General features: G+C 46.0%; 1 protein-coding gene across 1 annotated transcript in view; it reads right to left on the bottom strand.

Annotated features, from left to right (window-relative positions):
• The window catches only part of SMOX (spermine oxidase), a 52,347-nt gene that overhangs the window by 3,290 nt on the left and 31,590 nt on the right, over window positions 1–17,467 (bottom strand). The window contains exons 3-5 of the mRNA XM_002189265.7: window positions 16,791–17,017; window positions 8,220–8,393; window positions 4,730–5,429 (exon numbers count right to left, since the gene is read on the bottom strand). Coding sequence (XP_002189301.2) covers window positions 4,730–5,429; window positions 8,220–8,393; window positions 16,791–17,017 — 1,101 coding nt within the window. The remainder of the gene's footprint in view (window positions 1–4,729; window positions 5,430–8,219; window positions 8,394–16,790; window positions 17,018–17,467) is intronic.

Below are 17,467 nucleotides of genomic sequence, written 5' to 3'. Positions count from 1 at the left end.
GGACATGTGGCAGTGGTGGCCTTGGCTGTGCTGGGGGAATGGTTTGGATCAACAATCTTAAGGAGTTTTTCCAACTTAAGTAATTCTGTGATTCCAGAAGAGTGCCAGCACAAAAAGTAGGAGTTTTGAGATGTTCACACCCTATGCCTGCTTCAAACCTTGGCTCTGTGACAACTCAAGATGTTCAGCCTGCCATGAGACAACCCGAATTCCCCCACTTTTCTTCATCCCAGTTTAGAGGGAGACACCCAAATGTAAACACTGGTCAGGCACTGCATTATTTAGCTTTCATAAACAATTATTTAGCTGTGCCTTCAATTCCTTAAAATCAAGAGTAGGTCCTGGTTCAGCTTCTGCTTTCAGGAGTATCCTGTCAGCCAGAGCTATGGAATAAGGGGCTGGAACAAAGCAGAGGATGACCTGCCCAGAGTACTCTGTGAACACTTTAAAACCAGGCCCCAGATCAAAATATGGCACAGACTAGCAAATAAATATATCCCACAAACAAAACACATCCTACAAAGCCATGTTGTTTCAGGAATAACAGCTTTGCATAACAAAGGCCTCTAAAACATGTTCCTGCAAGACTCTTCAAAGCAGAAATGCCTGGAAGTGGAAAGCCCAAGGGAGTCTGAGAACTGGGAGCTCTCAGATGTGACAAGGAAATAAGTTATTGGGTTTTATTTTTGAGGGCTGTGGGAAAGCCCAGGAGAACACACCCCAGAGAACACTCCCCAAGCAGGGCCAAGGCAGCCACCCATCCCACTGCACTGCACAAAAACAGCACACGAGGGGTTTCAAATAAAAGGAGTCTCTGCACACCTGGTGCATGTTTCCATATCCACATCCACTCCCATGAGCTCCTTCTGGAGTCTCCAGCACACCAGGCCACGTTAGCAAGACCCAAGGGTCCGCTGTGCAGTAACTGTGCCCCTGCACTCTGCAATTCTGCACCTTTTCATGCAAGCAGCTGTTTCTAAGAGGAAAATCAGGAGACTCAGAGGGGGGTTTTGGCTGGAGGTCAGACAGGAGCACGTAGCACAAGCTCTGATTCTGAGCTGTTGCTTGAAGATAGAAACTACAAAGACTGAGAGCCACAGTTTTTCAAGGAACATGCTTCACTGGACTTTCTCATTCTGCTTTTAAACAGGGTAAACAGCCTTTGTCTACAGATAAAAGTAACAACATAGATGTGGAAACTTCTCAGTTTCCACCATCCAAAGAGAGATTAAATGGCTAAAGAAAGGATGTTTGCCTTCAGTAAAACAGGAAGGCACATATCTTCATGCCACAGATTTCCACTTTTGAAGCTATGGAAGACGACTCCCTGTGCCTCACACAATCCCGTTTTTCTTCAGCTCCTGGGAGGTGTGGATACAGAGGTTTATTGGTTATGGAGCTGACTGAATTACCATAAAATCAACTCACCAATCTAAAATTAGGCACCCAAATTTATTTGCCTACCTGAGAGCAGAATGTAAGATTGCACCAAGGGAGACCTGTGGTACTGCCCCCACACCAGTGACTACAACCATGTGAATGGCTACCCCAGACACCCACATGGGACTAGGAGATGTGATGCAGAACCTAGAACAGATCTGTTCCCCTCCAGAGAATTAGCTGGAGGACAGGGAGGAAAACTCAGGGCATCTCCAGCTGCAGCCTGCCAGGCTCCAGTGATGCTTTCACCAGGAAGCCTCTGGCTTCCTACTCTGGGAGCTTATCCAACGAAGAAGGCAGAGCAAGGCTCCTAACTGCTCTGAGGTATTCCATTTAATCAGATTTGGAGGACACTGCTTTTCACCATCTAGTTGTGAAAAGCAGTAATTGCTGATGGTTCTTGGGTTAGAACAATCCTCAGAGCTTTTCACAGCAAAGCCAGATAATCCCCAATGCCGACCTGAGAGGAAAATTTAAGGTCAGTTCTCAGAGAGATTCTCAGTGTGAGCCTGAAAGAATGGATTTAACTTAAAACTGGTATAACATACTCTGAAGCCAAAGGAAAGGTCACCACGAGCCACAGACTGGGAAAACACAGTGAGAGATGGGAACCTAGCTGGAAATGCAAGAATTCTTTCTCAGAAGAATAAGAGCGTGGGGCATTTCATACCCAGAACATGAAAGCCACAAAAGGCAGAGAGAACATTAAAAGGCTGAAATTATCTGCTTCATTACTGAATAGAAGGCTCCTTCTATACTCAGTAGAGAAAAGCTGTTTCAGAAGATGCCACAGAGCACCAGGTAAGGTGTGGGAGATCTGAGCTATCTTATGGAAGATCCAGGCTTTCCACAGAGGTCAGGATCCTGGCAGGACTACTTTCCTAATTTGATTAGCTGACCTGTGTGAACTTGAGTGGTGGGAAAGGCTTTCAAAGCTGGGTTTGGTGGTGCTAACTGGACCAGAGGAGTGCAGCCTTGCTCAGAACAGGCTGTAGGTGTATCATGGTCTAATCCCTTCTCACACTCCCCCTGGAACAGATCAGCAGGGAAGAAGGGAGGTGCAAGGAGAGCTGAGCACAATTCTGTTATTTCAGCCAGCCTGGCACCTGGCCCAGGTCAGCCCTGAGGTATTGCTCCTTCTGGGAACCTCTAGGGGAAACAGGAGCAAGGAAAACAGGATAAACCCAGCTCCCTCAGCCAGGGAATCCTGCAAGAGCTGTGAAAAGGTTTTCTACCAACAAGGGGATTGGGGGCAGAACATGGAACAGGCCATGCTGGGTAATGGGTGCTCCAAGAACAGGTTTTCCTCTCACAGTTTTGAGCAGCTGCAAGGCCACTTCTCAGCTGATGCACAAAATGCTCATTGCAGGGCAAGGCCTTGGTAAATCCAGTCTGGAATTCTCCAAGGAGAGATAACCTGGGATTGGCTGTGTGGAAGAGCCTGATGGACAGTGACCAGGTGCAGCATCAGCTGGAACAGCAACTGCAGCACAGACCCAGGGCCCAGAGCCACATATTTCCATGCTGGGAGGAGAAAAACATCCAACACACATAAACAGTAACTGTGAAAAAGCTCAAGAAGAAAGATGGAGAGCAAACTCCCACATGCCAAACTACAACAGACACAAAGAGCCAAATTCCCACTGGATGAACTGAAGTGTGATTTTTTTTTTTTTTTTTTTTAATAGGCCTTAAGCAAGAAAAGCTGCAACAAACAAAGTTGTACATTTAGCACTGCAACAACTTGGCCTGTGAGAGAAGAGCCTCCTGCTAAGCTTGTGTAGAGCAGCAGTTCCCTGCTGGGGTCAGGGAAAAGATGGCACATGGGGACTGGTGTGACACAGGACATGGGGACACCCAACACCCCTGAACACCAACAGCTCAGGAGACACAGCTGAAACAAGGATGCAGGCTTGGGTACTAAATCAGAGCTTTTCAATCCAGAGTCTCTACCCTACAGCTCCTGCAGAGAGTGGTAAAAGCTCTTTTGGCTGTAGTCAGTTATGCAGGAAGTCCTCAGATTCCAGGGCCCTTTCAGGAAAAAAGGTTCTTCACCCAGAGGTGCTGGAACAGGCTCCCCAAGGAATGGTCACAGCACCAAGCCTGACTTAGCTCAGGAAGCATTTGGACAATGCTCTGAGGCACAAAGGGATTGTTGGAGTGTCCTGAGCAGGGCCAGCAGCTGGACACCATGATCCTGATGGTTCCCTTCCAACTGAGGATATTCTGTGATTCTGTGACTCTGGATCTCCATGTTGTTAGCAAATGGTCAGTAAGGACAGGGGAAAGCTTGTGAAGGCAAATTTCTCCAGTTAGCTGGAGCTCCACGGACAGGAGGTAAGGTTGGAAACCCACTGAGTGCTGAGACTGGGCTAACACCAGCTAGCAGGAAGAAATTATAAATCATTTGATCACAGAAGCATCTCTAAAATAGCATAAACTACATCTAATCTTGGAGGATGCTCCTCTTATAACTGCTTGTAGTTCTGTATGAATTCAAAACCCTTATTTCAAAATTTTAAGTCCACCACTATTTCTTTCAGTGTTACAGCCTTACACCTGCACTTGCACAGTGTCTCCCATCAGAGGATGTCAAGGACTCTCAGATACAAAAATCCCTTTTCCTGGGAAGGTGTGTGACTCCTAGAGAAGTGACTGTGGACAAGCTAAAGCCCTGCATCCAAGTATTATTGCTTTAAGTGATTTCATTTGGATTTTCTCAGTGTAATACATCTAAGATTTGCCTCGGTCTAACTGCTGCCCTTAAAGTGATGTGTGATCACAAAACATGATATCTGTGAAATCCAGGAAGGTTTCAGTCATGCACCCAGAAAATGGGAACTCCCAAGATCAATGAATTTTTTGAAATTTGGGTCTTTGAGATTATTTCCATCGATCTGATACTGAATGGAAGTCAGGGGTGTGATTCAGCCACACCTCAGCTGATCTAAACAAGTCCAATTTCTGAAGGGGCTGTGCTGCTCTCCACAGCTGAGATCAGCCCTCAGAGCCTGACAGCTCCAGCTGCTGAAGAGTTATTTGTGATTCAATAAAGCAGAGGATGTGGAATCCTCCAGCACTTCTGCCCATCACTTCCTGAGCCGGTTTATCAGCCCCTCTGTATAAATAGCTCCCAGGCACACCCAAGCAGGAGCTATGCTGGAAGCACACGCACATTCAAAGGGACACAGAATGCCAAAGAACTAAAAATGACTTTAAAGCATTTCCTTCCTCGTGGTTATTTGATTCCCCAGCCCCACGCTCCCTCTCCCACCAGGGCACTGCTGACCTGTAAATTTACGTAGCATTTCGGTGCAGGTTTCTGCCACAGTTTCATCATCACACTTCTCCATAATCAAAGCCTCTTCTCCACAGATCCAGCCACTGAGGACGTGGCCGTACCTCTCGGGTGGGTACAGCACATCAAAGCTGCAGATCTTCTTGTACCACAGCTCCTCAGGATAAGTCAGGCTCTCGCTCTCCGCCTCATCCTCCCAGACAAACTGGATGCTGTTGCACTCAGAGCTCCAGAAAGGTTCTTCAAACTCCAGGAAGATCTTGTCAGTGGTATTGATTCCCAGTTTCTCAATGGCCATCACCTTCTCCTCAGGCAGGCGGGGGTGGAACAGGCTCTCGTGGCGCTTCTTCAAGACTCCCAGGGACACGGTCACAATGACGTGGTCAGCTGGGATGAACTCACAGTCCTCGCACTCTACGAAGACATTGGAGCCCTTGTTCTCCTCAGGGAGGTCACTGTTGTGGTCAGCCACCCTCTCAATCTCCTTGCTGACCGACTGGTTCCAGTGGATGCACTTGACCGGCTTGCGGAGCTGAATGACAGACTTGGGAATGGAGCGGGCCAGAATCTCCACGATTTTAATGAAACCACAAGGAATGACGTGATGAGCCCCAGGGATTTCGGTCCATTCCCCAAATTCACTCAGCGAGACTTCATCCATGCTGTGGGAGCTGCTCTCACAACTCTCTACCTAAGGAAAAGCAACACAAAAGCAACATTGCCACAGAGCAACTCCTTTAGCCACAGCACAGCTCTGCAAGGGCACAGACGAGCTGCACGAGATGAGAGAGCTGAATTCCACTCTGAAACCAGAGTAGTTTTGCTAGTAAAGAAGTGCTTGGCCATAGGATCTGATAAAAATCAATCCTCAGCCTTTCTTGCAACTGGAGAAACCATTTTGTCATGGTAAAGAGTTGGAGCTGCATCATCCAGAGTTCAGAGACCAGAGGGCTGGTGCCCCTTTGATCTGAAGACAACCTGAGAGCTGGGGCTGTCCAGCTGGAGAAGAGAAAGCTCTGGCAAGACCTCCTGACACCTTTCAGTAGCTAAAGGTGCTACGAAAGAGCTGCAGAGGGACTTTGGACAAGGCCATGGAGTGACAGGAGAAAAAATTATGACTTTAAACTGATAGTCAAATTAAATTAGATATGAGGAATCAGTTCTTCCTTGTGAGGGTGGTAAGGCCCTGCACAACTTGCCCAGAGAAGCTGGGAGCCACAGCCCTGGGAGTGTTTTCAAAGCCAGGTTGGGTGGGACTTGGAGCAGCCTGGGCCAGTGGAAGGTGCCCTGCCCATGGCAGGGGATGGAACTGGATCATCCTTCAAGTCCCTTCCAGCCCAAACCTTTCTGTGAACCTATAATTCCATTATGTCTTTGCTTCTGCACAATTCTGGGTTAAAGTTCTGTTTTCTATCCTTTAAAACCCCCTGCAGTGGCCAGGGACCTGCTGCCTGGTGTTCCTACAGCAGAACCTGGAGCTGTGTTGATCAGATGCTCATTTCAATGCTAATAAACATTCCCACGAGGAGCCACAGAAAAACTTCTGGCAGCTCTTTCTGCTGTCTGCAGCTTTCAGCATGCTGTCAAACAGTCAGCAATCAGCCAGCTAACAATCTGCCAGAGGTGAGAGGACCCTGCACAGGAGGAACTGAAGGAGACGGGAAAGGGAAATGCCAAGATGTGAGCCACGTGTGTTTGATGTGATAACCAAAGCTTTAGATCCATTAACCTGTTGGTTAATGTTTGTAGGAGTATTAAGCATAGCTGTAGCTCCCAACAATCCCTGGAACAAAGGCAGGATGTTTGGCCTGTCTTGTGATAAGCTTCTAATGATAATCCTGATACATGGGACACGCTGATCCTAAAATCTTCACATCACCGGAGTCACAATCGCTTGCACACTGTAATTCTCTAAGCATTTTAAGGAATATTACAATTCCTTGCCTTGTCCTTTGACCTGTTTTCCAGACCTTTCCACACTTTAATGACGGTGTCTGGAAGCCTGACAAGCCTAGACAGCCTCCCTGTGGAGCAGCCTGGTGCAGGGCAGGAATCTCCGTGCTGGGACAAAGAGAAGGAGTCAGGGATGTACCAGCAGCTCCCAGGCTGCTCCTGTGCCTGCAGGGACCAAAGGTGCCTGCCCTGTCCTGGGCACTGCCTGATGACTCCAGTGGGCACTGTGCTGTAGTTCCACCCTACCCAAGCACTTCCCAGACCTCCCCCAGGGTCACACAGCACAAAACTCGTGGCACACAGCAGGATCCTCATCCTGCCTGGATGCTCCAGCAGGACATTCCTCTCCTCGTGATGAAGTTAAACACTGATGGCTGTTTGACTCTTTCAACCACGAAGGCAAAATGCCAGGGGGGAAAAACAAGCAACTACCAAGACTCTAACCCAAGACAGGTTAATCCCCACTCTGTCATCTGATAGTCTTAAGTATGGGAAGCTTTGTTGTTCTCAGGTATTTGCATGAGAAGGGATTTGCAAGACTTGCAGAAACAGCTCTGGACGTGGCAGCCTGGAGCAAGCACAGGAAAAACCACCAGGAAGCCCCGAGCTGAGCTGTATCCAATGACTTAACCCTGTCTGCATGGATGCTACATAATAAATAACTGAGCTTTAGGTAGCAGCTGTGGAGACACCCCGTGATAAAAGGCTTTGGGTGAGGATGCTGAGGTATCAGGCTCAGGATACCAGGGTTCAAACTTCAGCTTTATCTCAAATCTCCCGTGAGACTCTTTAGATCTTTATTCCTCTTTGGTTTAGCTTCCCACCTGAAAACAGTGAACACATGACAAAGTGCTGCTTGTCTCTCCTGCCTCATGTCAGAAGCTTTTAAGTCATTCTAAGTGAAATAAAAATGACTGACACACTTTACTGGTGGAGTACTTAATGCAGTGCCTCATCTCACAGAGAACTCATTTAGCCAAGGCACCAAGGAGATAAAAAGAACCATGGAAGCTGTGTGGAAAGCTGGTTTTATGCAATCTATCTTGGATTTTATTGCTTTACCTTCAAAATGCTTTCTGGGGATTTCTTCAGCAAATTACTAGCATCAAAGTTACATTTCTTTTGATCTCTGAGCGGTAAAAAACACTCAAGCAGGATCAGGGGGTGCAGGTGTAAGTCACAAGATAAGACATTACTAAAAGAACCTGAAAATAGAGTAGCTTTAGGTGGCAAAAAAAATCTAAATCACACCAGAAAAACTAACAAGGTCTAGGAAAGCCTCTTCTATTAAGACAACTGGGGTTTTAAGGTAAGGAAAGGAAAAAAAAGTAAAGGCATTATTCCTTGCAGATCCACTGTCTTTGGATCTGCATCAGGAGGGAAAGTTGTCAACAGCAACACAAACTGCAAGAGAGCACAAAAAGCAATTTCCAGGACTGGGCAGGGCTCAGCCAGGTGCCTGAGGTTGAGGATTTGTTTGCTCCTAGTTTAAACCCAAACAAAACAGCCCAGTGATGTGCACACCAACCTTCAGGTACTGCTGGATCATGGCCAGTTTCAGCCTCTTGACGGCCTCCGTGTCGTCCGGGTCGGCCTTGACGCGTTTGCGCACGACGTCCCGCGTGAAAACGCCCACGCTGTTCTGGCTCTCGGCATTGACTGGTTTACCTCGTTGGAAGAACTCCTGAGTCAGGTTATAGACCTGCCAGAGACAGGACACAAGGATGGGATCCCCAGCAGGATGCTCCTTCACCTGTCCCAACCCAGAGCTCCTCCTCCCAGCACAACCCACGTTGATAAAAAGCACCGGCTCTTCTCCCACCTCCGTGTCCCAGGTTTGAGAGCAGCCCTTCCACCCTCTCCATTATTTAGAAGGAATCCACCAGAGTGGGTGAATTCAGTTTCACAGCTGTTTGTCTCTTGTCCCATTTATGGGGATTTCTGAAGGAATTTTGAATGAGTTAGAGAATAGATTTTGGAGTTTTTTAGATTATGTGATTTATTTTTCTTATCTTCTACATCAACAGGAAAGGTGAGCTTGGCTCACATCTTTACTGCATGGTTTAGAAGGTCACAAGACCTCTAGTTTTAAGACCTTTTAAGGATTTATTGATTAATAAAACACTGTTAATGAGGATATTTATGGTTTTTACTCAATCCTTGAATATTTTGTTTTATGGACTTATGCTACAGTGTAAGCTTTCTTAGTCAATTATATTATGATACATAAACCTATCCTACTGTATTCTAAACTTCTTACTTACCTTTGTAACTACTTTTATTTTTTCTATATCTTAAATTCTAAAACTCTAAACTTTCTTCTTTTTAGCTTAACATGTTTCTGCTTTAAATTATAAATCCACATTCTCATTTCTAGTATTTAAGTTTGGAAGCCTTCTCCAAGATCTCAGATCAAATCCTCTGTTTAATTCTAAGCTTTGGCTTATAGGCCTAAATTTCTGAGAATTCCCTGCGTTTTGGATTCCAACATCCCATGAAATCAGGAAGTGACAAACAGCAGAGGAATTCTGTATGCACACACATTTTACTTGAGCACAGGACAGGTAGAAATCCATGGAAAACAGTGACATCTGTAGAGCCCCTTACCAGGAACCAGAGTAAAAATCCCTTGTAACAAATTGTTCTTCTTTGAAGATATTCCTGGTGTTTTTTAACCCCAGTTTTCCATACAAGCTACATAAAGGCAAGGAAACATCATCCACCTCAGCCCTCTGCTTGTGGCTGCCTGGAAAAACCTTGTATTTCTATCTACATATTGTCAGAAGAGCCTGCAATTGCATCATGGCTCTTCCTTTCTATGGAAAATAAAAAAAAAAATAAAATAAAAAAAAACTCAAGAGGAATCTTTTAACACAGGAAAGCTTTCAAAAGATGCCTCTCAGAAATGAAGCATATCCCATTAATGATTTGTTTGTCCAGAATGTGTCCCCTTTTCATTCACATCATGCCACAGGGTGAACAATACTCTTACAAGCACAGGGGATATCCCTGCTTGGGGTGTTTTTCCTGTCAAAGATGGTTTGGAGACAGATGATTTGGATATGTCAAGAATTTGAAGTCCACAGTAAATATCTGGTACAAAGCTGGTAAAAACTGTGGCAACCTTGCCTTCAAAAAGCTCCTGGAGCTTTCCATTCCCTGCTGATAGGGCTAATCCACTATGGTTTATGCTCTTCCCACTCCAATTTTCCCCAAGAGCTTGATTTTATCTCAAGTTTTAAGAATAAAGTGAATTTGAGGAGGCAAAATAGAGGGAAGAAGAGGAAAGGGAGGAGGAGAAACACTTTGCAGTGGTAGGAGTGAGTGAGAGAGAGGAGGTCTGTGAGCAAATGGAGGAAGGTGAGTTGACAAGTAAGGGATGAGGAGGAAATTGAAGAAAATAAGTGAAAGGATGAGAAAAAAAAAAGGGGGGTGAAATAAACTATAAAAACAGAGAAGAAACAATCACAAGGAAAATGAGTGGGACTGGTAAAGATAGAAGAGAATTGCAGACACTGCCTGGGACACGGCCATTCCAAGGAGATTCTCAGACAAGAAAGGTGGGGCCCAACGTCCTGTATGAAACAAAGGCTTCCAGCAAAGGAAACTTTGGCAGTTCCAGCATCCCCTGGTCCTCAAGTCTCTGGGTTTCTGAGGCCACAAGCACTTGCAGCAGGTTCGGGCTGCACAGACCTTGCGTCAGCACAATCAGCTCAGCTTTCATAAGCTGATTGAGCTCTGAAAGCAGATAACAAACTCACAGGACAAGCAAAGCCCTGCTAAAACCCAGCCACCACTTGGCCCACAGGAGAAGTGAGCCTGACTATGGTTTTGTTAACCATTATATTCTTCACTGCCCCACAGGGAGCAGAGCAGGAAGGCACAAATTCTCTGTGCTGTAACCATCAAGGAAAGCCTTTCCTGGAGGTGCCATCCCATTGATCAGACAGCAGGTAAATTTAATCCCATCAGGATTTATTTCTCCTGTTATTTCCTTGCTTTTCAAGCTCAAAAAGCGTTTGGACAACACCCTTAGACACAAGGTGTGATGTTGGCAGTTTTCCTTTGCAGGCCCTGGAGCTGAACTTGATGATGCTCCTAAGTCACTTCCAGCTCAGGATATTCTGATTCTTTGGGATGCTGAACCATCCGAGGAAGAACAGGAGGCAAAGCTGTTGTAGGCAAGAAGCAAAAGGAGAAACAATAGCAGGTCCTACATTGAGAGATATATGGTCAGAATAAATGAATGAAAAAGATGCTTAAAATGTATGTTTTAATGAATATGAGCAGCAAACACATCCTGTGTAAGAAAAGCTTCACTAGGACATCTCATTTAAGGCAGATTTTCAATGAAGCAGGAGTAAAATTGTGCTGTCTGGAGTTGGAATTATCCAGGCTTTCCATCCCCAGATGGGGAAAGCACTGTCATTCCTATGGGACCATCCCTGGGGTCACTGGGAACAGGCAACTGTAGTACCTGAAAACCCATACTCCTCAAATCGTTTCAGCATTTCAACAGCAGGGCTCCTGAGAGAATAGAAATGGACTTTCCCTCAAAGTTCCTGGGGAAAGGTAACAACAAGAATGACCCAAAAGATTCTGCTGATTTTCTAGTTAACCCTACAAAATCTCCCTGCATCCAAACCAGAGCTCCATGCCCAGCAAGGAGAGCTACACCACAGACAGTCCAGACAACCTTTGTTTTTCTATTATCACACACCTGATACAAGCAGAGAGCAAAACCAGACTGCATCAACTCCCATCTCCTACCACTGGCAATCTCACATCCCAGCAGGATGACCTAAACCTATCTCACTCTAAAGTTTCTGTGAGCTGGGACAGAAGAAGTGGCCCTAGAAGCCTGTCTGAAAAAATAGAAGTAAAAGATAGATTCTATTCTATGCAGTTTTCCTTCCCTCCTTCTGAAGGCTTATACACAATTCTCCAGGGAATTCACAGATTCATGGAATGGTTTGGGTTGGAAGGGACCTTAACGCCCATCCAGTCCCACCCCCTGCCATGGGCAGAAACACCTTTCACCATCCCAGGTTGCTCCAAGCCCCATCCAACCTGGCCTTGGACACTTCTAGGGATCCAGGGGTAGCCACAGCTTCCCTGGGAAATCCATTCCAGGGCCTCACCACCCTCACATGGAACAATCCTTCCCCAACATCCCGTCTAACCCTGCTCTCTCTTACTGGGAAGCCATTCCCCTTGTCCTGTCTCTCCATCCCTTGTTCAAAATCCCACTCCAGCTCTCCTGGAGCCCCTTTAGGCACTGGAAGATGCTGGAAGGTCTCCTTGGAGCCTTCTCTTCTCCATGGTGAACAACCCCAGCTCCCTGGGTCTGCAAGACAGAAGGGGCTGAAGGTTAAGAAATTAAAACAAGTTAACTGAATGTCCACAGTCCTAAAACAGTTTCACTTCACCTTCCATCTTCTGTCTTCTTTCTGAACAGCTTTGGGGCACCCCACAACCACGGTCTGTGCAGGGAACGTGGATTCCAGCAGGGATGTCCCCTCTGTTACCTACAGACTTCCTCCTCCACGTGTTTATTTACTACCTACGTGCTCCTCCACCACAGGAAAAGGCAGTTTCTTAGGAAGAACAAAGCTAAATAAAGAAGTTTCTCCACGCTGAAGGAGGTCAGGAAAGCACATCCCCATCCACACTCCTTCCTGTCAGCACCGGTGACGATGCCCAGCATTGTCTTTTGCTCACTTGGCTTAAAAACTGCTGTGACTTAATCCCTGTGCAGTAAAAAGCCCTGATGGAGATAGGGCTGTGCTGTTCCCAGGCCAGACATCTGCCAGTGCAATAGAGGCAGGGAGGGAACGGTGACTCTCGGTGGCCCTTTGGTCCTGCTTTCCATGATAACTGCAAGGCAAGGCACTGGAGCTTAATTGGGGATGGCAGGAAGCCCAGCACGGGGTGGGGGTGAGGAGGATGGAAACGTTGTCATTCTTTGGCTGCATCCCTCCCCCAGAAGCTGTTGCAGCACACAGGAGAAAGCTGACAGATAACAAGGCCATTAATTAGCTGATTGTTACAGGGAGGGTTCCTGGGAAGCAGCTCTTCAGGGACCTCATCCTTGCTGAAAAGCTGAAGTAAAAGCAGGCACCTCTCCTAAATCAGGCTGGTGATGGACTGTGATTTTTTGGCTGCTTTTAAGCTGTCCAGCTCACCACTTCCCACTTTTCACTAATACCTGGGAATCGGCTCTAAACACCTCTCTGGAAAGAGAAATGAGGACTTAGCAGGGACAGAGGAACAACTCTGAGATAAACTGAGATAAACTGTTCACAATTTCTGAGGAGTTAATCACACACACAGGCCCCAAAGGTGAAGACATTACCCTCACAGGTCCCTCTGGTCATTTGCCTGAGAGCATGCAGATGTGGTAGAAGCTAAAAGAGCTAAAATCCTCTCCCAGCCCCAGGATTCTCCCAGTTATCCTAAAAGGAGTGGAGAGGAAGGTGGGAAGATTACAAATACGTGATGTGGGCATCACACTCTGGGGAAACCTCCCAGGTGCCTCTTTCCTTTTGGAGACTGACCAAATGGAGTGACAATGACCCTGAGCACTGCCAGCCCCACACAGCACACAGCCTAAGAAGGATAAATCTAGAAGTCCTGCCCTGCCTCATGGTGTTTCCCTTGGCAATGCATGGTTGGGAATCCAGGTGGATGCTCTGCAGGACTGGAGAGCTTTCTTGAAGGCATTGCCCTCCTTCCACGAGAAGAATTCAGGTCACCTCAGTCACAAGCTCATGACAGATCCTGACAGACCCCAGTGCAGGGCAATAGTCTCTCCCAATGAACTTTCTGCTGGAGAAATGAAGAGCTGAGCAGTCTTCAAGCAGTCTGACTGCTCTGCTTCCTCATAACCACATAAAGCTCTTGTGAGACATCCCTACAGCTATTAAAAATGCAGGCTACTGCAAACAAAAATGCAGCAAAGCTTGTATTGAGGTAGAAGAAGCCAGCCAAAAAAGATTGGATAAGTGCCTGGAAAAAGCCTAAGGACTTTCCAGATGAATTAGTGAGGCAAAGCTCTGGAGGTACAGGGGTGCTTTGCCTTTCACTCCAGGAAAATTCAGCACAGAGAGAGATCTCACCTTGCTAAAATGCAGTTTCAGAGACTGGAAACCGAAGGGAGACCCCTGGCACTTTGAATTCCCTAGAATTTGATATCCAGATGACAAGATAACCGGGGTTAGAGAGACCCAGCTGGGGAAGCAGAGCTGAAGGCACAGGCTGGAGCCCCAGCAGCAGCTGCAGGCAAAGCCAGGCAGGGCGTGAGCGAGGGGGAGCGAGCTGGCTGTGCCCTTGGAAGGGTGACAAATTTAGCCCTGCTCATTCAGGGATACATTTTCCACTGATCATGCCAGCCCTACATCCCTGATCAGGCTTTGCATCCATCATGGGCTGCTGGCTGTTTTGTGGGGGGATCTTTCTTTGCAGCTCAGGACAGGGCGTGTCACAGCCTTTGCTGTCTCAGCTTCCTCTGAAGGGGTGAGATGACATGATGGTGGGATTGCTAATAAAAACCTGAGCGAGGCCAGGGAGCTCCTATGAGACAAAGGAAGACCCTGATCTCAGGATTTAGTGATCTGTAATATGACTTTTTATCCTGGACAATTTCAAAATGCTTTAACAAAACCAATCACAAAATCCACCTCCTTAAAAAAAAAAAAAAAAGAGATGCACAAGTGAAAATTCTTGCTGCTCCTCCCCAGCATCCATTTCGCCACCTGTTAAAGCAACAGACCTTTGGCCAAAAAAAAATAAAAATTAAATAACCTCTAATGAACATGCAAAACCCCTCAGAGAATCACAGAATGGGCTGGGTCGGAAGGGACATTGAGGATTGTATTGTTCCAACTGCCCTGCCATGGGCAGGGACATCTTCCATTAGACCAAATTGATCCGAGCCACATCCAACCTGGCCTTGGACACCCCCAAGGATCCAGGGGCAGCCACAGCTTTCTCTGGGTAGCCTGTGCCAGGTTCTCACACTCTCACAGTAATGCTGGGGAAGTGGGGGACACCCCAAAACACAAATCAGAAACGCCCCTGCCAGACTCAGCATGTGTGGAACACCCTCTGCACTTCAACCAGAGGAAAATGTCCCCAAAGCCACATGCCTGCTCCTGGCTGCCCTCCCTCCAGGGCACTTGTATTTCCTTCAGCCATTTTAACTATTTTTATGAGATCACAGAGCTTGCCTGAATTCCCACTTTTCCTAGGCAGAGCAGGGAATAAAATTCCACAGCCAAATGCGTCAAATCAGTACAGACCCTCAGCCTGGCACTCCAAAGAGGCTGGGACAAGCAGCTCCCCAAAACCATGAGCTGCTCCTCCAAGAAATTCCAGCAGGCTTTGGAGGAGGGCAGAGAAAGCCCCTCCCAGCAAGAGCAATGAAGGGGCTGGCTGATGTCCCCTGCTTGGCTCCAGCTGCCCCTGTAGTATTTTTTATCACCACGAGTGGCTGCAGACATTTTTACAAGCCATAAATGTGAAAGCCTTTTCTGTCTCCTAGTGATAAAGATATCCTGTGGCAATGATAAGCTAATTAGGTGTTGTGTAAAGAAGATTAACTTTTAATGTGCTGCTCTCTTATGTCACTGGCTGCCCCTTTCTCTCCCCTTTAAAAGAAAAGGTAGATTTACCAAATTAATCATTTCTAAAACACTGGTACCTTGCTATTGCCTTTATCTTACTGGGTTTATCTCAAAACTAAGTGGCTCTCATCTTTGTATTCCCTTCTCATTTTGGAGTCTGCCCTCCCTTTGCTGGAAATTTTCCTATCATCTTCCAGACAGGATGATCACCAAGCCCTGCACGCAGTTTGGCAGAGTTCCATTTACATAAATAATGCTGCACACTGCAGTATTTTCATTTACTCCTTCTAGCCCCAGTTGCTGTTAATCATCCTCCACACACCTTACCTGTCTTCTTTTCCTGCCTGGAAAAAGTCTCATTCGTTTTTTTAACCCAGTAATATGAAAAATTGTTCAGATGAATTATATCCACCTGCATTTGTCCAAGACATTGTCCACAGGTTGGCAAATCCTTCCCAAAATGAGATTTCTTTGAAATTCCTACTACTCCTCTCTGAAACTGAAATGATTTTGTGCCATCCCATCACTGATTCCAGTTCAGAAACACAGGACAGTGCCAAAAATCTTCTAGAAAGAAAAAAAAAAACTTTTTCTGCTCCCCACCCAATTCTTGATAATTCTTCACAGGCTACAGTGACTTTTCTAATGCTCCCAGACATATTTTTAAACAAAGTATGCAAGAGTAATCTGAATCTAGTGAGTGTTCAGCCAAGAGTCAAATACTGAAGTTCACTGTCAGATGAAAATCTGAAGGTTTTAGGCATGGCTACAGCCTGATGAAAATACTCATGTTTTGTTCCATTTTCTACAACCTACTGAGAGATCACATTACTTGGAGGGCCAGACAGTCTGCACTGACCCCTCTAAATGTACTTCACAACCGACATTAAAAAAATGTGGGGAATAATTATAATTAACTTTGGCAAGCAAAAGAGTTTAAATAACCTTCAACTGAAATCCATGCTGGTCTGAATCTCCCAGAAAAGATGTTCCTTTCCTTCTGATGCAAAAACACTTAAAATTCCTACAAAACTGCACTGACTTTGGCACACCACAAAGCGTTTCATAGTATTTATAACCAATAAAAAGTCACAGGGATACAATATTTAGCTGTTTGTTGCTAAGGTTTTGCCTTCTATTTTGTCTAGCAATGTGATCCTTCCATTACTCTTTTAATTAGATACTAGATTAATTACTGGATCTCCCCAGCAAATTACTGGGTCTCCCCAGAAATAGTTGCTGAAAGTGATTAAATGGATTACAAACATGGAAAGATTGTTCTTCCTCACCACAGAGAGTTAGTCACACATCAGAGAAATAGGGTGCAGTGAAGCAGATGAGAGAAAACTTACTGTTTTCCCAAAGAAATTAAAGACACCACTGTTTTTCTACCTTCATCCTAGAATGTTCTAACTGCCAAGGGGTCTCAGTGCTCCAGACAAATCTACCACTTGACAAAGCAGCTGGACACCAACCTCGTTGTATAAATCACTGAATTCTTCAACCACATCTTTCGGGATCCTCTGCCCGCTGTTGGTGAGGTGATAAGCCACCCCATTCTTGGAGTAAAGACTGATCCGCCCAACGCTCCTCTCGCTGTCAGTGGTCTCTTCAAGCAAACCATTGTCTTCTGCTAGATGATAGACTGGGTTTCCATGTGAACCATGAATCCACGTAGCTCCCAGTTCAAAAGTGGCATGCCCTGCAGGAGAGGAAGCCAAGCAAACTGGTTATGGAAGCCTGTGTTTTCCTGGAAGCTTCTCACGCTCAGCCCTGAATAAAATGTGCAAAAGCAGAATTGCCCAAGGACTGCACATGTTTGAACACCCCTTTAGGGAGTTTTTCTCTGTTTGACACAATGCCAGCATTCTTCAAACTGGTCCTTTGGGACACAGGTTTGGGTTTTGCCAGAAGGATGGGATGTTGCAATAAAGATCCCTCACAGTGACACACCTTTGATATTTAAGGAGAAATTCAGCCCTTCTCAGTTCTCAGTTATCACCACAGTTGTTGCCAGCAGGGAGATGTAGGAAAGTGTGGATTGCAACATTGGCCTGAATACTGAACCTTGTCATGTGACTAAAAATGGTTGTTATTTACAAATACACCTCAGATTAACTGCAATAAAACATGCATTTCCATTCCCCAAATT

The sequence above is a fragment of the Taeniopygia guttata genome, chromosome 4 (genome assembly GCF_048771995.1).
Source record: "Taeniopygia guttata chromosome 4, bTaeGut7.mat, whole genome shotgun sequence".
Lineage (NCBI taxonomy): Eukaryota > Metazoa > Chordata > Aves > Passeriformes > Estrildidae > Taeniopygia > Taeniopygia guttata.
The sequence above is the reverse complement of the archived record's forward strand: the minus strand, read 5'-3'. Positions and strand labels throughout refer to the sequence as shown.